The 23,919-nt window shown below is 37.2% G+C and overlaps 1 protein-coding gene across 1 annotated transcript in view; it reads right to left on the bottom strand.

The window, feature by feature from the left end:
• The window catches only part of ADAMTS19 (ADAM metallopeptidase with thrombospondin type 1 motif 19), a 245,515-nt gene extending 242,511 nt beyond the window's left edge, over positions 1-3,004 (bottom strand). The window contains exon 1 of the mRNA XM_077768867.1: positions 2,860-3,004. Within this exon, the coding sequence (XP_077624993.1) occupies positions 2,860-3,004 (145 nt within the window). The remainder of the gene's footprint in view (positions 1-2,859) is intronic.
• Positions 3,005-23,919: the final 20,915 nt, after the last annotated feature.

The raw sequence follows: 23,919 nt of genomic DNA, 5'->3' as shown, positions 1-23,919 counted from the left end.
GCAGATAAAAATGTTGTAAACCTTTTTTCTCCTAGTCTGTGGCTTGCTGTTTTATTGACTAAGCATTGTATTTGGAAGAGCAAAGATTTTTAATTTTTATATTTTATGAATTTGTCCATGATATTTTATCTTTTGGCTTTCAAATTAAGAAATTTAATGCACAGCCCAATATCCAGGTTTTTTTCCTACATTTTCTTCTAGAACTTTTAAAGGCTTTCTTCCTACATTTACCCACTGGAAATTCAATCCAATCCATTTTTACATTAATTTTGGTAGATGAGGTGAGAAAGGGATCCTATTTCATATAGATATCCAACATCATTAGTGATTTCAGAAATAAATATTAAGTACAAATTAGAACCATGAATAGATAATGTTACACACTCATTAGGTTGGAGAACATGTCAACTATCTGCAGTATGAAATGTTTGCTAGGATGTGGAATGATTGGAACTCTCATGAATTACTTAGGTAAATGTAAAACGGTATAGCCATTTTTGGAAAAAATGCTTGACAGCTTCTTATGTATCTTAAACATACATTTATCATACAACCCAGCAATTCAATCCTAAATATTTACTGAGAGAAATGGTATATCCCCAAGACTACTTGCATTTCATACCATCTTTATTCATAATTGCCCCAAACTGAAAACCACCCATATGTCCATGAACTGATGAAAAGCTAAACAATTTTCTTGTACCCTTGTAGTGGAAGTGCATTTGGCAATTAAAGGAAACAAACTACTGATACATGTGACAATGCGGATGAATCTTAAAAACATTCCTCTATGTCAAAGTTTAGAAAAGATAAAAGGAAAGTGATAGCATATCAGTCCCAGGTNGGGGGGGGGGGGGGGGGGGAGGGACAGAGGATGAGGGAATTAGGGAACGTTCTTAGATGACAGAAATGTCCTGCATCATCATTGCAGGTTACAGGACTCTGTTTTTCAAAATTCATTCAAACTATATCCTTAACCAGTGAAATTTGTGGTATGTAAATTATACCTCAATAAACCTATTTAAGGAAAGACTTAAGATGTATATGCAACATTCCTAATGCCTCAGTTTTAAGTATCAATGAGTATACGAACAGCAAATGGATTTTCCTTCAGGATTCCCCACATAAGTGAGAGCCACCACCATCCATCCACCCAGATGCTCTGACCATGAGCCCAGGAAGCCACCCATGACTCATTTATCTTTTTAGTCACCAACATTCCTTCAGTCATGAAGTCATGGCACTTTTTTTTCCACCCTCTAAAGAGCTCCTGAGTTCATATACTCTCTCAAGTACTTCTAGCCCTTACCTGATGCAGCTGTCTCTCCTTGGAAATGTTACAAATCCCAACGTGCCCATCTAGCATTCAGTGTGTCTCCACCCCAATCCAGTCTTCAGTCTGTAGACGGAGTGGTGATTTCAAATGAAAATGATATGCTTGGAATGAAATCCTCCAGTGGCTTTCCAGTGTTCACAGAACAAAATTCAATGTCCTTAACATAACCTAAATGCCTGTGTCATCTGAGTCCTTATATCTTCAGCTCCATCCCATTTTGCTCTTCTTATTTTGACCTCTCTAAATTCTTGAAACATACTATGATTTCTCTAGCCTCAAGACCACACTGCTATTCCCTCTGCCTGAACCATGTCCCTTCCCATCCTGCATGTTAGCTTAGATAGCTCCTGCTTATTCTTTACACATAATTCTCCTCTTCTCTCCACGTAAGCATCCTAAGTACCAGCTGGGTCTCAATGCTGTATGCCATAGTAGGACCCGGCTTTCTGCTCACAGAAGTTCCTGATCTACCATTTATTTGTAATGGTCGGTTCAATATCTAACTTTCCAGGGTGCCTGGGTGGCTCAGTCAGTTAAGCGTCTGACTCGATTTCAGCTCAGGTCATGATCTCATGGTTCATGGGATTGAGCCCCACATGAGGCTCTGTGTTGATATTGCAGAGCCTTCTTGGGGATTCTCTTTCTGCCCCTCCCCTACCCTCTCTCTCAAAATAAATAAATGAACATTAAAAAAAAAATCTGAACTTGCCCAAATCCCTTCAACTGTCTCACAGTTCTGCTCCCTAAGAATAGTCACTGTTATCTGTGTGCCTCCGAGATTATTATAAAACAAAAACGTATTGACAAAAGTCAGCATAATACTATATGACAGACAAAATTAAAATATAGAAGTGTACATAGCCTTCCCCCTCTCTTGGCTTCTGAGACAAGGTAAATTCTTCCTGCTCAACACAGGGGCCAAGCTATGGTTAATAAGATGAAAGCTGATCTTTCAAATCTATGTAATACAAAGAACTCTTTTTTTAGAAGAAATAACATATCTGGGTAGGAAGAAGACATAAGCAGAAAGAGAAGATCCTATGAAAACTAATTTTGAGAGTTTCATTGAACTTTTGGATAAAGTGAAACAAGACATCATAGGGGCAATTTCTATGCTGTGATAAATGAGCTTTGGAAATCCGGATAAATGAAAAAGATTATTGCAAATTTTTTATGTGTTATATAAATTTCACAGCATTTTTAAAACATATAAACATTGTGTTGCTATTCCTTTCAAGGAGGGGGAATATGGGATTTGCATTTTATCTGTGAATGCAACACATGGGCGTGAAGTGTCTCAGGTTTGTCTGCAGCTTAAATAAGACTCAACACAGTAATTTGTTCTACCTAAACAGGTATTTTAAGTTTTCTCCATAGCAATTGAGGCTAGGATTGTAATCTAAAATTGAGAATCCTCAATCCTCAAAAGAGGATACTCAAAAGAGTAAAGTATGTCAGAATAAAGTTCTTCAGCTTTATCAACAACAAAGACGATCCTTAAGGCTTCTTCGTTTACCACTCACATGCCACGTGAGAAGTTTCTTTGCCACTGAGAGTTTCATCATTCACAACCCCCTGTGGACACTCCAATTGCAGAACAAGGAAATACGAATCCAGGCCCAGCTGCTTCCTCCTTGGACTTTCCCACCTCATTCCTTGGAGCAGCATCCTACTAGGTAGCAAAGATCACCACTGTAAGGGCCATCTGAAGACTAAAACCGCAGTGCCACAAAGTCTTAAAGCACGGGGTGTGATATAACTTAGTGTCTTTTCTTCCAGTTAGTAGTATGCTCAACTCCAACACCATTTGCAGTGTTGCATCTGAGAGAAAATGCCCCAACCACCTAGACACTCAATAGATGTTTATTGAATAAGTGAACAAATGAAATCAAAGGTAAGTCATCTGTATGTGATCCTGCCAGAGGTGGGAGAAAGGCTGAAATGAGATGGGGATATGCCTTTCATGTCTAAACTTCTATGATTACTATAAATTTTCATAATGTTGGGGGGGGGAGAAAAGGAAGGAAGGAAGGAAGGAAGGAAGGAAGGTGGACTAAAAAAGATTTTCAGATGTATTCTGAGACACAAAGGTCTTTATTAGCCAAAATTTGAAAAATACTTCAAATAAAATCTGAAACATTTATTGACTGGTAATTGAAATAAAAGTCAAATTTCGTATTAGTGGGCTATTAGAGATATTTGCTTTGCTGAGGTTTTGGCGGCCCATCATTTGACCTCCCTTCATTTGTCATGGGAATCCCTCAGTTGAGAACATGCTGGGATGGAAGGGCATCAGTTCCCAGGGAAGTAGCCCAGAAGTCCAGGTTCTCATTCTCCTTATCCACTAGGGAGCAGGCTCATGACCTTGGCCTAGCTAAGTGAATGTTCGTAGCTGGCAGAACTGAATCAAGTGGTACAAAGGAAAGAAAAGCAACTTGGAATTCCATTCCACAGCAATGGCCAGCAGCTATGGTGGTGGTAGTGCCAATAGTTTGCACAGTGTCGAGCCAGCTGCATAGGCATCCTACCCAGCTCTTCCAGAGGTTGAGCCTTGGTGATAATGAAGCTTCCCAGCTCCCTGGGGTTTCTGCCTGCTTTCAGAGCTTGGTTTTCTAGTCTTCCCGTTAATTAAGCTACACATGACATGATTTTATTAAACTCTTTTCTGCTAAAGCTAGCCGGAATCCAATGCTGTTGCTACAAGCAAGAACCATAACTTAAATTGTTGTCAGGGAGTAGGTTGCAGTCAAAATAACCTCAGAAAAATCTAAGGAGTTGTGCAGACTTGGGGTTGGAGGCAGTGAACATTCTATAGGTGTTCATCAGTAGGAATCTGTCAGTCCAGGATACATAGTGACAAAGTTTCCCTTTAAATTATTGTCTCTGGTCTATTGGAATGAAGTATACACTAAGGCTAGAATTTTCTGCAACCATATACTGACTATATGGAATTTTAAAAGTGGGGAGGGTTGGGGGGTACCTGCTTCTAATGGTCCTATACAAGGTCAATGAGAGGATGAATTTCCAGAAATGTCAGGACAAGGTACTTGCTGAAATTCTTGAGGCTATGAATAGACTAAAAGAGTCTCTAGCCTCTATCCACTCTAGAACTTACTTGGCTTTTTGGGAAGAAGAAACTCTAAAGGCAGGAGATTGGAATGTGGGAGAGAAATGATCAAGTGAAATGTATACCGCCTGCCTCTCCAATGGCCTAGAAGCTGCTCCTTTGCCGAAGGCCTTGGGAAACAAATATCTCTCTGAAAATGTATTAGTGAGTGTCCTTCAAAGCTTAAAATTCTTTTGTGGGTTGCAGGTGAAATGGTCTCTGTGACCCTTATGGGTCAGCGAGGACCGTGGTTGACAGAGAGGCACCTAACCTCAGGAGCGAGGCTCTGGTTACTAGCAATATCATCTAAACTGCTTGACCCATAGAGATTTTGGTTATTTCTAATTTATCACAGTATTATTAGAAATGAAATGGATAGGCTGCTTACTTACACAAATTATTTGATCTATGTTTAGAAAGCATAAAAATATATAATGGCTGAAACACAGTAGAAATACATTTTTTCACTTCTTAACAGTCTGGGCAGGAGTTCCTTATACTTTGGGACCCAGGTCCCTCTCCTAGGGCTCTTTCATTGTCCCATAACCCTGCTGCCTGGACCCCGCCTATGGGAGGGGGGGACACATGAAGAGGCAGACACATTTCCAAAAAACTTAGAAATGGTACACATCATGCCTGTTAACATTTTTTTTTTGGCAAAATCTAATTATATGACCATCTCTATATGCAAGGGAGGGTAGGCAATATTACTGCCTAACATTTTGTTGACGGGAAAAGAGGAAGTGGATTTTAGTGCTCCCCACTTCTTGAATATGTATTAGAAATAGAAATACTGAGAACTGGCAGATCTCCCACATTAGCTTCCTATCAAACAGGGTAAGGACTACCGTGATAAGACACTAAATGGAAAACACTGGAACCCTCCTCCAAACCAAAATTATAAATCAAAGTAATCCTGGGGGTTCCCAGGTGGCTCAGTCAGTTGAATATCTGATTCTTGATTTCAGCTCATGTTGTGATCCCAGGGTTGTGGGCTTGAGGCCCATGTTGGGCACCATGCTGACCATGGAGTCTACTTNCCCTCCCCCCTCCCCCGCTCATACACACTCTCTAAAATAAATAAAATAAGCCCAGTAATCCTGAATTACTGTGCAACTATTGAGATTGGTGACTTTATCGAAGACATAGAAGATACAAAGGTGGTGACTTTTTTTCCCATATTACTTTAAATATGGGTAAGCCCTGGAAATTAATAAATGATCATTGCATATTTAATTAATTTTAACTGTGATTCCGGATGTGGCCTTTTTACTTAGGCAAATAAATACATTCTCTGATAACTAATAAGTAGCTACTGATTTGGTAATATTTTTTCTTAGTCCCTATTAATGTAAAGCAACAGAAACACTTTATTTTTACCTGAAAGAGAGAACAAAGTACAGACTCTAACTGGATTATGTCTACTCTCTAATGTTTTTTGTAATTGGTCCACAGAGATCTTACATTTTCTATTTCTCCAAGGGATATAATGTCTGTCCTTAAGTTAGGAATGATGCTGATAGAACACAGAGCACATGATGTAGCCAGTCTGGATAGAAAGCACATATATCGAAGAATGGGAGATTAAGGGCCAACCACCTAAGTTTGTGGGAGTCCAGCAGGTTGGGGTATGTCAGGAGCTCCCATTCAATGTTAAGAATTATTTTACTGTACCTTGCACCCCAGCAGTATGAAAAACATTTTGTGAATCTTTGGATTTTGGAGAAAACATACACCTTATCTGAGTTTACCTTTCCAACCTATTTACTAGCTGATCCAAAGGATGGCATATTTTGAGTATGCTTCAGAGCAACCAAAGTTTCTCCACTCGATCTCACTGAGGTGCAAATACCTCGGACTCTCTGCTCTATAAACCCAGGAAATTACGGATGGCATCACGCATGTTTGTATTATCTCATCCATTTATGGAGTGGTGGCAAGCCAGGATTAGAAAATCACAATGGAAGCCCTTATCTGCAGCACTGTAATGCCCTCTACTGCAAATAAGTATTCTCTTCTTCAAAAAAGTTCTTGGCTTTCTACTAGTCTATGACTAAGACTGAATACCTGACTTACAGAATAGCAGATGTTCAAATAAACCAAACTTCCCATCATGAATCAAGTGCTGTTCTCTTCTGGAATACTAATACCACAAAGGAAGGTATGGCTTGCTCACCACTATCACCTAGATTCTGAAATAATACCAGGTAAATAATAGTTGTTTAGTAAATACTTGCTGATAGACAGAGAAAGGAAAGAAGGGAGAAAGGAATCTAGTTCAACTTGTCTAGAAACTCTCAGCAAAGAGAACTTGCAAATACAGGACTACATGCAAGCTGGTGCTCAGGGTCCTATTTTTCATAAACTATTCTCTTAGAAGATGAGCATGCGTGTTCAGCTCACTAAAGTCCTTCCCACAAACCTTATCTGCTGTTTCATGGGAAATTCTCAAGGACCAGTTGATAACTAAGGAGCAACAAACTGAGCCCCAGTCATAGGCTTCTCGGTGTGGTTTGCTGACACCAACCACAAGTGCCTGGGATGAATAACTCTGTTCTGGAGTCATCCTAAAGGACATCATGCTGAATTTCAAGCAGCACATCCTTTTTTTTTTTTTTTTTGTCCAGCCAGCTAGAAAGAAGCATGGTCCTCAAAACTCCACTCAGTGAAAGAGGGGCTCATTCCAGGATTATACAAAGCAGCCCTCTCTGATGACATCAGCCAGCCTTTTTCTTTACATACGCATCACTGATCAATGAGAATATAACTGAACAGCACTGGTGGTGTGTATGGAAGCTCTTTATTAACTCACGGTACCTACTTCCCTCACTAAAGACTATCTGGCTTCTACTGCCGCTGATTCTCCGATAGGCCGGTAGCAAAAATGTCATTACATATTTGAATAACCTTTGGCTAGGAAAGCCTTTGAAGCAATATAGAAAGGGTAAACGACAGATTTGACTTCAATTATCTAAAAATGTATGTATTATAAAATATAAAGTCCAAAGTAAATAAGACAAAGGGCTTATATCTCAAATATAAAAAGAACTCCTGGGGTTCCTGGCTGTCTCAGTTGGTGGAACATGAGACTCTAGATCTTGGAGCTATAAATTTGAGCCCCATTTTGGGTCTAGAGATTACTTAAACAATAAAATCTTAAATAAAATAAAAAGAACTCCTATAAATTAATTTTAAAAGAATGCCAGCCATCAGGCAGAGAAATGGGTAAAGGACAGAATAAGTCATTGAGAAAAGAGAAAACATGAATGAGAAACAATCCTATTTAGAAGTTTCTTAGCTTCCCCACTATGGTGAGTAATGCAGATGATTACAAAAAGATCTTGTGATATTTTTTGATCCCCCCCCCCCACCAAATAAAAAACAAGTGCTAGGAGTCAGTGCAGGTGAAATGTGAAAGGTGGGAGCAGTCTTGCCTTGTTTCTGAGATGGTGTGTGATAAGCACTCTTTGGAAATGGAAATGGAATTGGTCGTCTATAGCAAAATTTAAAATGACACATTCTTTTGATCCAGCAATCCCACTTGAAGAAAGAGATGTTTCTTGGAGAAAGAGAAGCCCACTCACCTAAGAAAGTCAAACAAAGATGTTCATGGCTCCACCATTCACAATAGCACTAAACTGAAAGAAAGCTTTATGTTCATTGTTAGGCAAATGATTGAATAATTTAATGCACATCTTACTATAAAAAATTCTCAGTTACTTTCTACTTAGAGATTGAGCACACAAGCAGGGAAGAAGGGCAGAGGAAAAGAGAAAGAAAGAATCCCAAGTAGGCTGCATGCCCAGTGCGGAGCCAATGAGGGGCTCAATCCCACAATCCTGTGATCATGAGTAGAGCTGAAATCAAGGGCCACACATTCAACCAGCTGAGCCACCCAGGCATTCCTCTCAATTACTTTTTTAAAGTATTTATTTTTTTCTACTAATATGGAAAAGGATATATAGTGTATCATAAAAACTTTAAAAAGTAAATCATAATGCAAAGTGCACAGTATTTCCTCTGATGTCTGGTGGTGTATATATGCATATAAATATGCAAAAAGGAATAGCAGAAATACATCAAAGTCAGGTGAATGTATGTTAAGTGTAACAGAGCTACAGAGAGAGAAACTTTTGTAATGTCTTCTATTGTGTCATTTAGTTCTCTAGAACTTTAGAAATTTACTCAAAAATTTTTAAAGGAAAAAATTACAAGTACTGAATGCTTCTCTTTTATTTCTGCTTTTACATAGTTGACTCATTAATGTTTATTGATTGAAGTGCAAAGAATCAGTCATTCTAGAACAACTGCCTTCTAAGAGAAGACTTTAAATATTAACTACTGCAAATTGTTCAGGAAAAGCTATTTTTTTTCTTTACTATGATTTAGCTGTTAATTATTTGGGCATGTGTTTTAAAGCTATGACTGATGATGCCCTTGAGGTTTTCTTTTTTTCTTTTTTTTTTTTCCAGCTTGGGAGACATTTGTTTTAAATTTTTACAATTTAACAAAAATACACTTGATCCATAGAAGAAACTACCCTGGCCAGAATACCTCTTACTACATTAAGGTCACATATCGTATGACTATTTAAATTAGAACCAGAAACTTATGTCTTCCTGTTTCTGAAAAGCCTTTCAAATGTTATCTCAGGATAATAAACTTATGAAAATTTAAGATAGATTATAAACTGCTTTTGCATCTCTGAAGCATACATAAATGTGCTAGATCTTGATTTTTGTTCTAAATTGCTTTCTGAAAAATGGTGGTGTTCTCTTCCATAAGGGCAATAATGGATTTCTGTTCATCTAAACAACTAATTTATATCACATTAAATTCATGATTTCCAAATGTTCATCGTGTAATTCTATACTATATTTACCAGCTTAAATAAAAAATTTACTTATATACATATATACATAATACACATATATATGTATATATTTAAGATTCCTTCAAAAGCTATTTAAAAACTTTCTTAAGGAAACCTTGCTCTAGGACAAAATCCACTTGAAAAGACTCAAATACCATAGAGAAAAGCTGTCAGGTAAAACAAAGACAGCAAAACAGCTATGAATGAATAGTGTGTAGTTAACAGGTCTTCCTTCCTTCTTTTCTTCTTTCTATTCTCCAACTAAATACTTTCCTGTTCTCTGAAAATGAGAAAAGATCATATGTGCACTTAAAATCTTTTTGTTATATGACAAATATTTATGGATTTAATCTCACCTTCTCTGTGAAAAGGTGTCATGGACTTTCAGTGATCTGTACTTAAACAACATGAAAGGACTTTATCATAAACTGACAAGTGACTTGTTTAATGTAAACTACCATTGAGAAATCTGAAAAAAATTATAGAGATGTATTTGCTTTATATACAGTGTTTTATTAAAAAAATAAAAGGGAGGGGAACGAAGAGAAAAGGGAAATTTATAAATGGACATAAGCCCCAAAGCTTCACACTCACTGGCATAGCTTATTCAGATCCCCTTGGCTGTCTAGGTTCTAGTAAAGCCCCCAGGGCAGGGGCTGTGTCTGTTCACTGTCAGCACTCAACAAATAACAAATAGTGTTCTTAACAGCAGTCCTGGTGGGTAAAATGTGTATGATTATTGTTTTTTTAATACCACTATTCAACAGAACACTAATTGGATTGTCATTCAAGATTTTCTTGATTTTGTCATGTGCATTATGCTGAGGAGAAATGCTCAAATTGATCGCTTATGCTTTTAAAAATATAGCTTAATGAAAAAGCAATTTAGCAAATTGCTGAGGGCTGTTTTATATCACAGAGTGTTGTCTTCCCAAAGAACAATTCAGTTGAATGGAATTCCCTGGGAAGTTTAGTCGGAGCTGAAACACAAAATTGTCGCTGCCTAAATGGCTGCATGCTTTTCTAATATGCAGAAATTTCTAGAATATGTAGCATTCTTAGCTTCAGATACAAACCTTTACCCTATCTTTATACCCAAATCCAATCACTGAAAATTAGTGACATTATGAAGAAATTAATTCAGGTGTTTTGATTAAATTTAAGGTAATCAGGTTAAATATACATTTACACACACACGCACGCACACACACACTTGAACACAGCTGAGTCAGTAAAATTTTCTACTGGATTTGCTTGTTTTTATTTTATTACTCAGGCAATCCAAAAGAAATATAGATAAGTTTAAAATACTTGATCAGTCAAATCATTCTGAGTTCTTACACTGGTAAAAGTATAAGGTAAGGAGATATAACAACTGAATTTCATCTTCAGAGATCTGAAAAATGATGTATATAGAAAACTTCATCATATCTGTTACTGTGGTTTTGAATTCAAGTATGGTCATTAGTTTTCTTTCCTATAGTTTCCAGCTCTAGATTAAAATTACACATCTGTTCTTACATGTTGTCTAACTTTTCTTTTAGAGCCTTTAACATGTTATTCATAGTTATTTTAAACTCCTGTCAGTTCCAGCTTTTGGTCATATGTAAGGCTGGTTTTGATAATTACTTTGGGTCTTCAGATTGTTTATTCTTGACTTTTCAAGTGCCTTGTAGTTTTTGTTGGAAGCCATACATATTGTATAGCACAGCAGATTCTGAGGCAAGTTTATCTTAGGCTTGGAGGTGAGTATATCTTCCTTCTCCTGTCCCTTTAGTGTGGGGGTTTATGTTAATCTCTTTAAATGCGGGGTGGGTTTGACGTTTGGTGTTGAATTTTACCCCCAGGGCTGTAGAGACTTCACAAGCCTATAGGGATAACTCCTGCTTAGATGTGGGCTCATTCACCAGGGAGCCCTTCTCAATGTCTGTGCCTTGAGGAGAATCTGTATCTCTCAGTTCTCCTACCTATACTTTACTGAGTGTTCATTACCTTGGTGGTAGGAAGGAGGGCAAGAAGGGCATTCTTTGCTGTTCTCAGCAAGCCTCAGTCTTGGTAGCCTCCTTAAATCTGTGGAGTGTGACCTTCACAATTGCCCCTATCCCTCTTCTACTTGTAGTGCTGCACTTAACAAGTATTCCTATCCTGCCCCAAGGTAGAGCTCCCCACCCCCATTTTCTTCTCCTAGTTGAAAGGAGTTTCTAGTACAGTAAGGTAAAAGCTGTTCTTGCTTTTTCTCCTGCAAATTAAGCTTTTGTTCTATAAGAAAGCCTGGAGAGAGGGTGGGGGTCTGGTTGTGATTTCTGACATTGCCTATTGTTCCTTTTTCCCAGCTGGGACATAACTAGGGAGCATTCTGAAGCATCCCTCAAGGCATTCCTTTGAAGAGCTGCTCTAGTTCAGAGAGGAAAGTGTGCAGCCCTCTATAGCTACTCACTGATACTAGTCCACATTTTAGCTGAATGTTCCTACAAGACATCTATGGCATCGGATGGTGTAAGCCCCAGGTAAGCAGATCCCTATTTTGCTGGAATGTTAGTTGAATGGAATATAATGTGAGATCACATACCAGTGTGTCCATCACTCCATAAAACTTTAATTAGCAGCACTAACTAGGACCCGAAGAGTAGGAAAGGTAAACCCAAACACTAAATATTTACCTATTCTTTTGACAACAAACTCTTGGCCTTTCCAGAATGAAAGGAGTCAAATGGCAAACTGGCACCAAATGACCCGTCAGTCTTCTCAAAGATTGTTGCAAAATGGGGGCTGATTGTTGGCATTAATGTTGGTTATTTATCCTTTTACATTGGCTTTAGTAGATCAGCTAGTAGAAACAAATGCTTTTGGGCACATAGTCTTCACTTCTGCCATCAAGACCACTTTATTCATGTGCCTAATACAGTAGCACTGAAGTGTTTAGTGAGAGATGTCCCTACCTGGGTCATTTTTGATTCTGGCCTCTTCTATGAGGAATGTTTTCTTATGAGCATTAACATACGAGACAACAATATTCGCACCTTACGGCCATTCTCTTATGTCTATCCGTACGCTTCTACCTCATACCTCTTTGTACTTCTGTCTAATCTTTTCCTTCTTGGCCCTTGTCAACCACCCAAAGCACTGAAACTACCAATCAATATTTATATATTCTAACTTTAGGCCTCTTTTCTTTTGATACAATGCAGATAACCAGATTCACAATCTGAAGCTCTGCTAATTAGAATGGTTTTCTCTATCTAGTGTCACCAATGTTGTAGGCCACCCCTGAGTTAAGTGGTAATTTAGCCACCATCCATTTTGCACCTATATCCTGAGTTGGTCCTTAAAAAAAACCCTTAGCCATGATTTAAGGGAGAGATGCTGCCACAGCAGTGGTGGATGCCATGAGGATTGGGGTACCTTCTCATGCACCTTGTTTTGATCCCTGGTACTGCTCACGCTTGCTCCTGTTGTGCACCCTGTTCATTCACATTAGGGGAATTACTAATGTGTATGCCCAATGTGTGAGACCTACCAACAGATGGGTGTGACAGGAGGTAGCTTGTGATAGGCAGTACTGGCCACACCCTCACTTAACTTCCATAGTCAAGACTCCATCTCTACCAATGCCCACTAACACACCAGTGGTGGCTTCTCAAAACAACAGTGCCCATTGCAGAAGGCATATGCACCGGAACCCCCAAACTCGTCACTGAGATTCTTTCAGTGGAGCTTGCCACGAACTCTAGACAGACTCTTTCATACTACTGACACCTCCAACACCACAAAGGCCTATTGGACCAAATGGCCCAAGCTTGGGACTGCTGCAGAGCCCATTCCCTCTCCAAAAAGAAATACAGCCCTGGTAAGGCCTTGATTTTAGCCCAGTGAAACCTGCCTAGGACTTCTACAGAACTCTCAAATAGTACATTCTGTTGTTATAAGCCACTAACTTTGTGGTAATCTGTCATGACATCAATAGAAAACTAACACCAAGTATGTAGAAATTACAAACAGTAATCAAATTCTTAGTTCAACTATAAGGACAACTGCAAGCTATAATAGGATGATTAAGACTGTGAGTCAGGAATAGGGCACTAATCCCTGTCCTTTTAAAAACTACCTATGGCACACTGGGAACATGGAGAGTGTGGATAGTGAAAATTATTGGGTTTATGAAGAAAATTTGACTAGAGTAATAATAGAGTTGAGGTATAATATTATGGAGAATGTAAATGCTGATAAATCTGTATTAAACACATAATAGGAAGAGATTCTGATTAGAAGCAGTATCCTTCCCAGTAATGGAACAGACAACTTAAATGCAATCAGCTGTATAGGGTTTTTCCCTAGTTCATACTAAAAAGAACAGGAAGAGGTAAGCATTAAAGTCCTTTCTTTCCAAGGCTGGTTTTGAGTACACTATTATTTTATTTCTTCTGACTATTATACTCCATTTAGTTAATGTTAAATAAGAAACCTAAAGCACAGATGTTTTGTTTATGAATACTGGGCAAGCCAAATGTTGTGTGGAAAGTTACCTTAATGTACTGACAGCCTTCAAGTATAGCACCAAGAAAGTTATCCCAACAGAGAGCAAAAAGGCTCAAAAACTAAATTCAAATGCTGAAATCATAGAACACATAATCAAAAAGAGGAGGAAACACAGCAAGCTAACACACACTGGACGGTGTACAAATGAGATGCAAGGATCCTACTACCTGAATCCTGGGGTATGCCGTGGCCATGTGTCTTGCCTTTCTCTCTTCTACCTCTGCTTTCCCTGATGCTGATGTGATTTCTGATATCAGGGTTTAGCAAGAGGGCCCATAGGTAGAAGCTACCCTTGACCAATGACAGAAACTTCCTTTATTAGAGAATCACAGACACAAGTATGCTTGGTCATTGCTGAAGCTTGTCAGTTAGCCTTCAGAATGGCTTGGGTTTTAGTTGTATCTCTCAGGCAGAGGACATAGGGACCAGTATGAGTGTCACCAATGGTTGACCAATTAAGTACTCATGAATAATGAGTGCTTCATAGATTTCATGTATATTTAGTGCATTCTCAATGTTTAGTATATCACAGATATTTTGTACCTGGGGCCTCATGAATATTAAGTATTTTTTGATTGCTCATTCTTTCTCCTTTCTTTTTCTTTATGAAGGTATAAATGATGTATAAAAGTACATAAATTTAACATGTACAATTTGATGAGTTTGGACATCTGCACCTATCCTTAAAACCATCACTATAATCCAGGTAACAGACATATCCATCATCTCCCAGAGTTCTCTTGTACTTTTAGTTGTTGTTGCTGTCTCATAAGCACTCTTAACATGAGATTTATCTCTCAGCAAAGTTTACACGATATAGTACTGCTAACTACGGGCACTATATGGTACAGCAGACAGCCAGAACTTTTGCATCCTACACAAATCATACTTTGTGCTCACTGAACAAGAACTTTCATTCCCTCCTCTCCTCACATCCTGGGAACTACCATCCTAGTCTCTGTTTCTGTGATTTTGGACTATTTTAGATACCTCATATAAGGGGAATCATGTAGTATTTATCTATCTTTCTGTGACCGACTTATTTCACTTTAAATAAGCTCCCTCAGGTTGATCTATGTTGTTGCAAATAGACAAGGAAAGTTGGCAAGGATATGGAGCAATTGGAGCTCTTATAAACCACTGGCGGGAATATAAAATGGTGTCACCAATACAAAGAACAATATGGAGGTTCCTCAAAAATTTAAAGCAGAATTACCATATGATCCAGCAATTCCACTTCTGGGTATCAACCTGAAGGAAACAAAAACATGAACTCAAAGAGATATATGTACCTCCATATGCACTACAGCATTATTTATAATAGCCAAAATATGGAAACAAATCAATGTCACTGACAGATGAATAGATAAAGAAAATCTGACATATTCATACAAGGAAATACCGTCTACTCCTCTCCATGTTTAGGATTGATATTCTACTAAGTACTTATCTTTGTTGAACATATGCTATGAATTCTGCCTGTGTCTCACAAAATCTTTGCTTACTACTTATTTATATTTGAAATGTGAACATTTTTTAACCTGTATTTTACAAGCTGTAGACTTATTCATATTTTGTAATAAAATTCAAAATTCTGAGAAGTAAATGTACATTACACCAAGCTTCAGAATCTCCTTTTACATAAGCTGACATGACAGTCCTGTAAGGGTTCCATCCTCCTGGTTACATATGAATATGTTACGAATTGGTCTGTAACATAGGAGCAGTCCATAAAACTCTGGAAAAAGCTGTACAAGAATGAGTATTAAGTATTTTTTATTTGCTCATTCTTTTTCCTTTCTTTATTAAGTTATAAATGATATACAAAACTACACAAATTTAATAGGGACAATGTGATAAGTTTGGACATGTGCACCTATCCTTAAAATCATCACTACAATCCAGGTAACAGACATATCAAGCATCTCCTAAAGTTCTCTGGTACTTTGTTGTTGTTGTTGTTGTTGTTGTTGTTGTTGTTGTTGTTTTAAGAACTTTTAACATGAGATCACTTCTCTTAAGAAAGAGTCACAGGCATTTTCTTGGTAGTGGGAACAGAAAGACTTTTAAAAAGAGGAAGAGAGACCAATAAGTGACCATTAACAGGAGTAAACAGGATGCATGTGTGAGCACAAGCCAAGGAGAGCTTCATGGGAAAGAATGAGTGACTGGCCCGGCAGAAGAGACATAAACTGGAGTTGAAGGTACATGAGGTAAAGAGACAGAAATGTAGCTGATAAATATTAACAAAGCAGATATTGGTAAGCTTCTTACTCTGAGGGAACAGTTGGTAGGGTCACTTTGGATCTTGAGAAACTGGCAAGTCCTCAAATTTTCTGAGGTCTGACTACTCTGACAGTGGTGATTTTTATGATACCTAGTTTGCGAGCTTTTTCTATATTCACATGAGATATAGCCCACTGATTAAGATTCCTGTTGGCTAGTTTGTACATTTGCTATCATTAAATGACTTAATTTTTTCAAGATGTACCCAATATAATGACCTGAATATTTTCTAAGTAAGAATTGTCTCAACTTATTGGCTATGGAGTATTACTGCAATGTACCAAATAATTCCCACATACATTTTTTTAAAAGACATCAAGCAAGAATATTTGGTACACAGACTCTTTTTTTCCTTGAAGGTTAATTTAAATATCAACATAAATAAAGCCACTGTCATACCTTCTTGCATTCTTCAGTACTTCCAGCATATGGTGGTAATCTTAGGAAGCTGGCATAAATGATGATGCTTGGTAAAGAATTGATTTTGGAAAGGATATTTGCCACTTGGGAAATAAAAAGTGTACCATCATTCCCTCTCTCCATCCTATTGTTGATGTTATTAATTACTTGGGGTTTTGTGTCTTCCTAAATCCAGATAAATTCATAGTTAGACATATTCACAGCATTATATTTCAGGTCTCATTACTAACAGATCTAAGCCAGCACTCACAATTAAACCTATTTGCCATCAGTGTGTTATTTTCTCCTTTGGACTTTTGCCTTAGTACTGGCTGCTTTCTCCAAGTGATTAATGTAACCTCATTAAGTTAATGAATCTGGTACTTTAGCCTTTCTTCAGGAATAAAAGAATGGAAATGATTGGCTACGTACTATTCCGGACACTAATACATTTTTTTAAATTTATTAAAGTTGCTTATAGAAACTTAAGCATGATTTAGAATATCTCAATGTGTAAAGAAGTACCAACCCCTAGGCATTATTAAAGAAAGGGAGCCAGCAAAGCTTAAAAGAATATTATAGAGAGTAGTGTCAAAATTAAAGACTTTTAAAGACCAAAATCACCTCAAAGAGACAAAAACACAGACACTCGGAAAAGTATTTGCAATATATACAATATCCCAAAATGATTAATATCATTGGTAAATAAAGTATTTCTATGAGTCAACAAAAAAGTCCCCTGAATGACTGTTTATGAGGTGTTATTAATAGGGGCACAAAAGCAAGGCCATGCTCTGAAATACGTTTTTTCCCTGACTTGCCTACTAGAATAAGTTCATATATGTGCCGTGATTTCTCTGGTTTAGCCTTAAGAATTCCCTTTTAAAGAGATACTACACTTTAAAAAAAGGATGATTTTAACGCATTTGATGTGGAATTGGTTGGAAACAAAAATGTGACAGCTTACATCTTTGGTGCCAGACAGCAATAGGGAATATAGTAATTATGCAAGACCTATGTAAGTTTTAAGTACACTTGAATTATTCTTGAATTATTTGTTTATTCCAAATATCAGAAGATCACCTAAGAGTCTAGGTAATGTGAACCAATGTCTGCTATCATCAGGCAGACATGGATAATGGAAGCAGGCTCCACTATGGAGTCCTGTCCTCCACCCAACCTAATGGTAACTTGGATGTGGCCAAGACTCTGAATCTAATTAGAAATTTACAGGAAAAGTAAGGGTCTGTGTAACATATTAAACTGCACCATCAGAATGCAATCTGCAAAATAGAGACTGTGAGAAACTGTACATGATAAGCAACCTGTTTCTTTGGTGAGAAAATCTGGAGTGACAGAGGGTGAGAAGGAGAGAGACTCCACAGATGAAGAATAGAACAAAATAAACAAAACTATTAAACTATATTAACTAATTTATATTAATAATAAAAAGGTAACTGATAGAATGGGAGAAGATATGTGCAAATGAGTTACTGGATAAAGGGTGAGTAGCCAAAATCTATAAAAAGCTTATCAAACTCAATACCCCCAAAACAAATAATCTAGTGAAGAAATGGGTGGAAGACATGAAAAGACATTTCTCCAAGGAAGACATCCAGATGGCTAACAGAACACATGAAAAGATGTTCAACATCACTCATCATTAGGGAAATACAAATCAAAACCACAATGATATACCACTTCACACCTGTCAAAATGGCTAAAATCAACAACACAGGAAACAACAGATGTTGGTGGGGATGTGGAGAAAGGGAAACACTTTTGTGCTGTTGGTGGAATGCAAACTGGTACAGCCACTTTGGAAAACAGTATGGAGCTTCTTCAAAAAGTGAAAAACAGAACTACCCTGTGACCCATCAACTGTACTACTAGGTATTTATAAAAAGGATACAAAAATGCTGATTTGAAGGGGCACAAGCACCCCAAGGTTTATAGCAGTGCTATCAACAATAGCCAAATTAAGGAAGAAGCCCAGTGCCCATTGACTGATGAATGGATAAATAAGATATGGTATATATAACACAATGAGTATTACTCAGCCATCTAAAAGAATGAAATCTTGCCATTTGCAACAATGCAGATGGAATAAGAATGTAATATGTTAAGCAAAATAAGTGAATCAGAGAAAGACCATTATCATATGATTTTACTCCTAGATGGAATTTCAGAAACATAACAGATGAACATAGGAGAAGGGAAGGAAAAATAAAGTAACATAAAAACAGAGAGGGAGGAAATCAATAAGAGACTCTTAAGTACAGAGAACTGAGGGTTGCTAGAGGGGAGGTGGGTGGGAGATGAGCTAATTGGGTGACAGCCTTCAAATTCTGCATCTTCCTCTCTCCCTGTCCCTCCCCTGCTTGCTCTCTCTCTCTCTCTCTCTCTCTCTCTCAAAAATAATGGATAAACATTAAAATTTTTTTGAAAATGTCCTAGATTTGTAAAACACTGCTTGCATGTAGAAAGATGGAATGGATTTTACCAATGTTCAGAAGCTTCAGGAAAGCATTATACCAGAAGTTGTTTCCCAAACAGAAAGAGAATGAGCATGAAACATACTTATCATCCAAGATAATGCAAAGATAGTTTTGTCAGTAAACTTGACACTTGTGAGTAATAAAATGAAATACGCTGGTGATGACTTCTGGGAAGTTTATCTATCATTGTAGAGCTTCCTGTGTTATAATAGTGCTCACAGATAGTATCTGTTGATTGCCAAGGCCCTGTGAGACCTCTTGAGGTGGCTCCAGTATGCAAGTTAACTACAAGGAAGCAAGGTTTCTGCTTTTATATAGAGCTCAGAGAAGAAAGCATTCACAGGTTCACACAGGTATGAACGTATCACAAATGTATGCATTTATCCCAAATTTAACAAGATCTATACATCTCCTAATATTGAAAATATTGATGCTCGTAGGAGAATTGGACTGAAAGGGATAGGTGGAAAATTTTCAGAGTAAGAGAATTTGTGTTTATTTTTAAACATTGCATGCATATACCTTTGATGCATGCTTCTTTCATTACACCATCTTCACAGCACAAGGGATGAATTGTGTAGTTTCCCTTTTAACAACATTGAATCAACAGTATAAAAATGAAGCTATTTTAAAATAAATTTTATAATCAAATCAGTAGCTTAGTGATTTGTGTGAATCATGTTCCAAAGAGAATATTCTAGCAAAAGTCCAAATTCCCTAGGGGAAGAAAATTAATTAACCTTCCAGTCATCTTTCATTCAAATTGTGTGATGACTCTTTTTTGCTCTATTTCTCCCCTACAATGGAGAAAGATTCCATTATTCTTGGCAGATTAAAAACAAAGTGTTATAGAATTCTCTTTTTCAAATGCATTTATTCATAAACTTGAGATGTGGAAGCTTGAAGAACAGGTTTTATAAGACCACATGCGTTTTGAGAACATTTGGCATCTCACACGCTCTGTGTGCCACATCTTTAAGCTGTTCTTAAATTTTTTTGTTAATGTTTTATTTATTTTTGAGAGAGACAGAGCATGAACAGGAGATGGGTGGAGAGAGAGAGGGAGACACAAAATCCGAAGCAGGCTCCCGGCTCTGAGCTGTCAGCACAGAGCCTGACACGGGCTATGAACCCACAAACTGTGAGATCATGACCTGAACCCTGGTCGAACGCTTAATAGACTGAGCCACCCAGGTGCCCTTGAGGCTGTTCTTTATAGGCAGATGACCCAGTGCCCAAACTGGCACCAGCAAAGTTTGAAAGCATGAAGGAGTGACAGAGCAATGGAAGTACAGGCTCTTATCATTATCCCCAAAAATGAGCCAGGTGCCACAGCTTCAGATTCATATAACCCCTAGACAATCTCCTTCTGCGAAGCATGGGCACAGACAGTGGTATGGCGAAACGTTCTACGGCTGCTTTGCACTTGGCTGAATTAAGGTAACTGAAAGGAAAGGAAAATTGAATGATAAGAGACTAAAGATCCCCCTATCAATTTACTTGTTCTCAGAATATGCCCTGTTTAAGTTAATGCTTCTTATTGTGACTTTTCTTCTGCATTCTTTCTTAAAACCCCATAGTTACTTGTCTAACCTGACCTACTCTTCTTTCAAAAGCCAGCCTAACTGCTACTCTGAAAAGCAGCAAGTCTGACAAGATCTGCTAAAGTAATAATTACTTGTCTTCCCAGGTATTTTCATAGCACTCTCCAGATTACCTTTGTTATGGCACATGTGACAGACAGCGTAAGTCCATTAGTTCTGATATGTGTGTATCTTCCACTGAATAACACATTTACACAGGAGTGACCATGGTTTTTTTTTTTTTAATTTTATATTTACAATAGTTCCAGTATCACAGAATGTATTTTAATAATACCGGTGGAACTGAAATAATACATGGGAATTGTTTGCTTCAGTTAAGGTCTCATTAGAAGTAAAAAAGAGCTGGTAGAATATTCTTCAGAATCTGTTAAGCCCCTGCGCCCCTTATACACACACACACACATACACACACGAGTGGGTGCATGAAGGAAAATGAGCAAATAAACTATGTACCTGAGCGACTGATTTTGTTTACCTATCTTCTATTTGTTCTATATTTAAGCTTTAAATTTTAGAACTCACCCAATTAAAAGTACTGATTCTTGGGTTAAATATTTTCTTTTTGGAACATGACACAAAAGTTAGGGAAGTAACTAATCAGATGTAAAGTTTAAGTTAAGAAACCCAAGTTCTGAACCTATCTTTGTCATTTGTTTAAACTTTAACTCAACATTATCAAAATGTTTACTGAATGTGCCAGGGTTATAAATGCAGTCAAATGCCAAAGTTTGTATTTTGCTCTCATGCCTTTTATTTCCATATAGGAGAAATGCTGTTTAAAAAGCCCTTCAGTTTACATTTCTAAATGACTTCAGAATTTTAAAGACTCGTTAGATAAATTGCTTTTAAACTATAAAACTTTGCAGTCCAGACCAGAAACCGTTGTTGTATATCTGCTTTATGATAAAAGGATGAAGTTATATCAAGATCAAATAACATTACCCTTTTCAAAACTGCTAACAAGAGGGTAATTACTACGTTTCTGACATTTTCTTTCTCTTTCTTGCCTCTTTGTTACTTACTTTTTTCCTTTCTGTCTCCCAGGTCAGCAAATGAAATAAACATAATTTTGTGACTGCTTTCCTGATCAGTTTAAACCTATCCTGGGAAACAAAAGCACAAGACAAAAAGCCTTGCAGAAAGTACTGCACTTAACTACTGAACCATTTTACATTTATGTGTGTTGTATTTCTAAATTATATTTGAAAAATCTAACAGTTCAGCTGTATGTTGCAGTTTTTTAGTATCATTCCCATGAGAGATTACTTCTTAAAAATGAAGGGTGCCTGTCTTCAAAGCTCATGAACATTTCTTTCAGGGTAATCTGTATAGTATAAACTGAATTAAATATGGAATTTATTTTTAGTTTCCATCTATTCAAATAGTTATTATATGAACACAACATGGATTCTTTACCCTTTATCCAATTACTCCTTTCAGGAGAAAGACTGAAGCCTCTAAAGACTGACTTGATTACATTATTTCAAAGCGAGAAACATTTTAGTCCAACAATGAAACAAAGTAGCTCTTTAAGGGTAAAAATTGAAATCCAAATTTTATTTATTTAAAACAAAAAAGACATGTGATATTTTATGCTAAAACTAGTAAGCTATGAAATGGCATATTTGATTTTACTATGTGATTTAGTGCAACTTTACAGACTTCTCTAAAGCATAATGCCAACACTACAATGTTCGAGAAAAAAAGGAGGGTTTTTAGCTAAATCATATGACAATCAATTATTCAACTTTTGGAATTATGTTAGCTAGAACTGCACAAAACAGCAATGAGTTTACCTATGAACAAGGTACTATTATTACCCTTGTTTATGAATTAGAAATCTAAGGATCAAGGAAAATAAATAATTTCCAAGATCACACACCTTGTAAGTAACAGAGCCAGGAGTTAAACCTAAGCAATCTGGCCCCAGAGCCTAAGATTTTAACTAGTACAATTCAAAGATTTCTTCAAGTTCAATGACACTTTAAGTCATCTATGAAAGTACTTTTTAAAAGATTTACCTGGGAAGCCCAAGTTCTTGGTGGTAGAGAGATGCCTAAGTAGATAATTTTTTAAAGCAATTTTAATGAGATATAATTCATATATTAAAAAATTCACTCATCTAAAGCATAAGATTTAGTGTTTATCTACAATATATCTACAGAAATATACAAATATCTCCACAATCTAATTCAAGAACATTTTCATCATCCCTAAAAGCCACCCTGTAGTGAAATAGCTGTCATTTCCGTTCTTCCTTCCAGCCCCTGGTAACCAGAGGCTATCTCTTGTCTCCATAGATTTCCATGTTTTGGATTTCTCACATATGATCTCACATATGATCATACAATATGTGGTGTCTTATAAGCTCTTTTTCATTTACGATAACATTGTCAAGATTCATCCATATTGTAGCATACATCAGTACTTCGTTTCTTTTAATTGTCGAATAACATTTATTGTTTGGATCAACCACACTTGTTTATCCAATCAGCCTTTGAAATGAGTTGTGCCCATCCTTTGATGACTACGAATAATCATTAATGTACGAGTTTCTGTTTGGAGATATGTTTTAGTTCCTTGGGGTAGCCAGATTATTCAGAGAATGTTACAAGAGTGTTCAGGATTATAACTCTACTTTTGTTGGGAATGGTATAAAGAACGTGTTCAACAAGAAGCACGGTGAAGCTTGACTCCTTTTTTTGTACACAGCTAGGTTTGGATGTCATATACAAAATTTGAAATTCTCTGTAGACAGAACTATCAGTGTTACAGTGATAACACCATGATTGGTTTTATCATTAACAAAAGAGCAGAGTTCAAAAGGAATGAGAAAGAACAAAGCAGGCACATTACCTTACAGCCTATTCCTCTAGCCTTTTTCATGGGCACTGGCTTGGAGATGTGGTCTGATGGTCTGGAATAACAGAGCTCTCGTCACATTGATTGAAACTGTATCTCCAATATATTAATGTTATAAATCATTTATAATGAACAATAAAGAAAAAAGAGAAAAGTGAAGTCAAAAAACAGAACATGGCTGATTCAGATTTAAAAAATTAATATACAAAGGGACATGATCTAGAGTTAACCTGAGACACAACTGTGGTAGCAGCTCAAGGACTCAGTTCCATCTGGGGCCCTGGTTTCAGTTCAGTCATGACCACTAGGACAATGACAGAGCCCTTCCTGTCTGTGAGCTGCAGTTTCCTTCCAAAATAAAGACACTGCACTAGAAAATTATGATTTAGTCAGGTGGTATCTATATCCAATAACTTAAA

Source organism: Crocuta crocuta, unplaced genomic scaffold (genome assembly GCF_008692635.1).
Source record: "Crocuta crocuta isolate KB4526 unplaced genomic scaffold, BGI_CrCroc_1.0 scaffold64, whole genome shotgun sequence".
In the NCBI taxonomy this organism is placed as follows: Eukaryota; Metazoa; Chordata; class Mammalia; order Carnivora; family Hyaenidae; genus Crocuta; species Crocuta crocuta.
The sequence above is the reverse complement of the archived record's forward strand: the minus strand, read 5'-3'. Positions and strand labels throughout refer to the sequence as shown.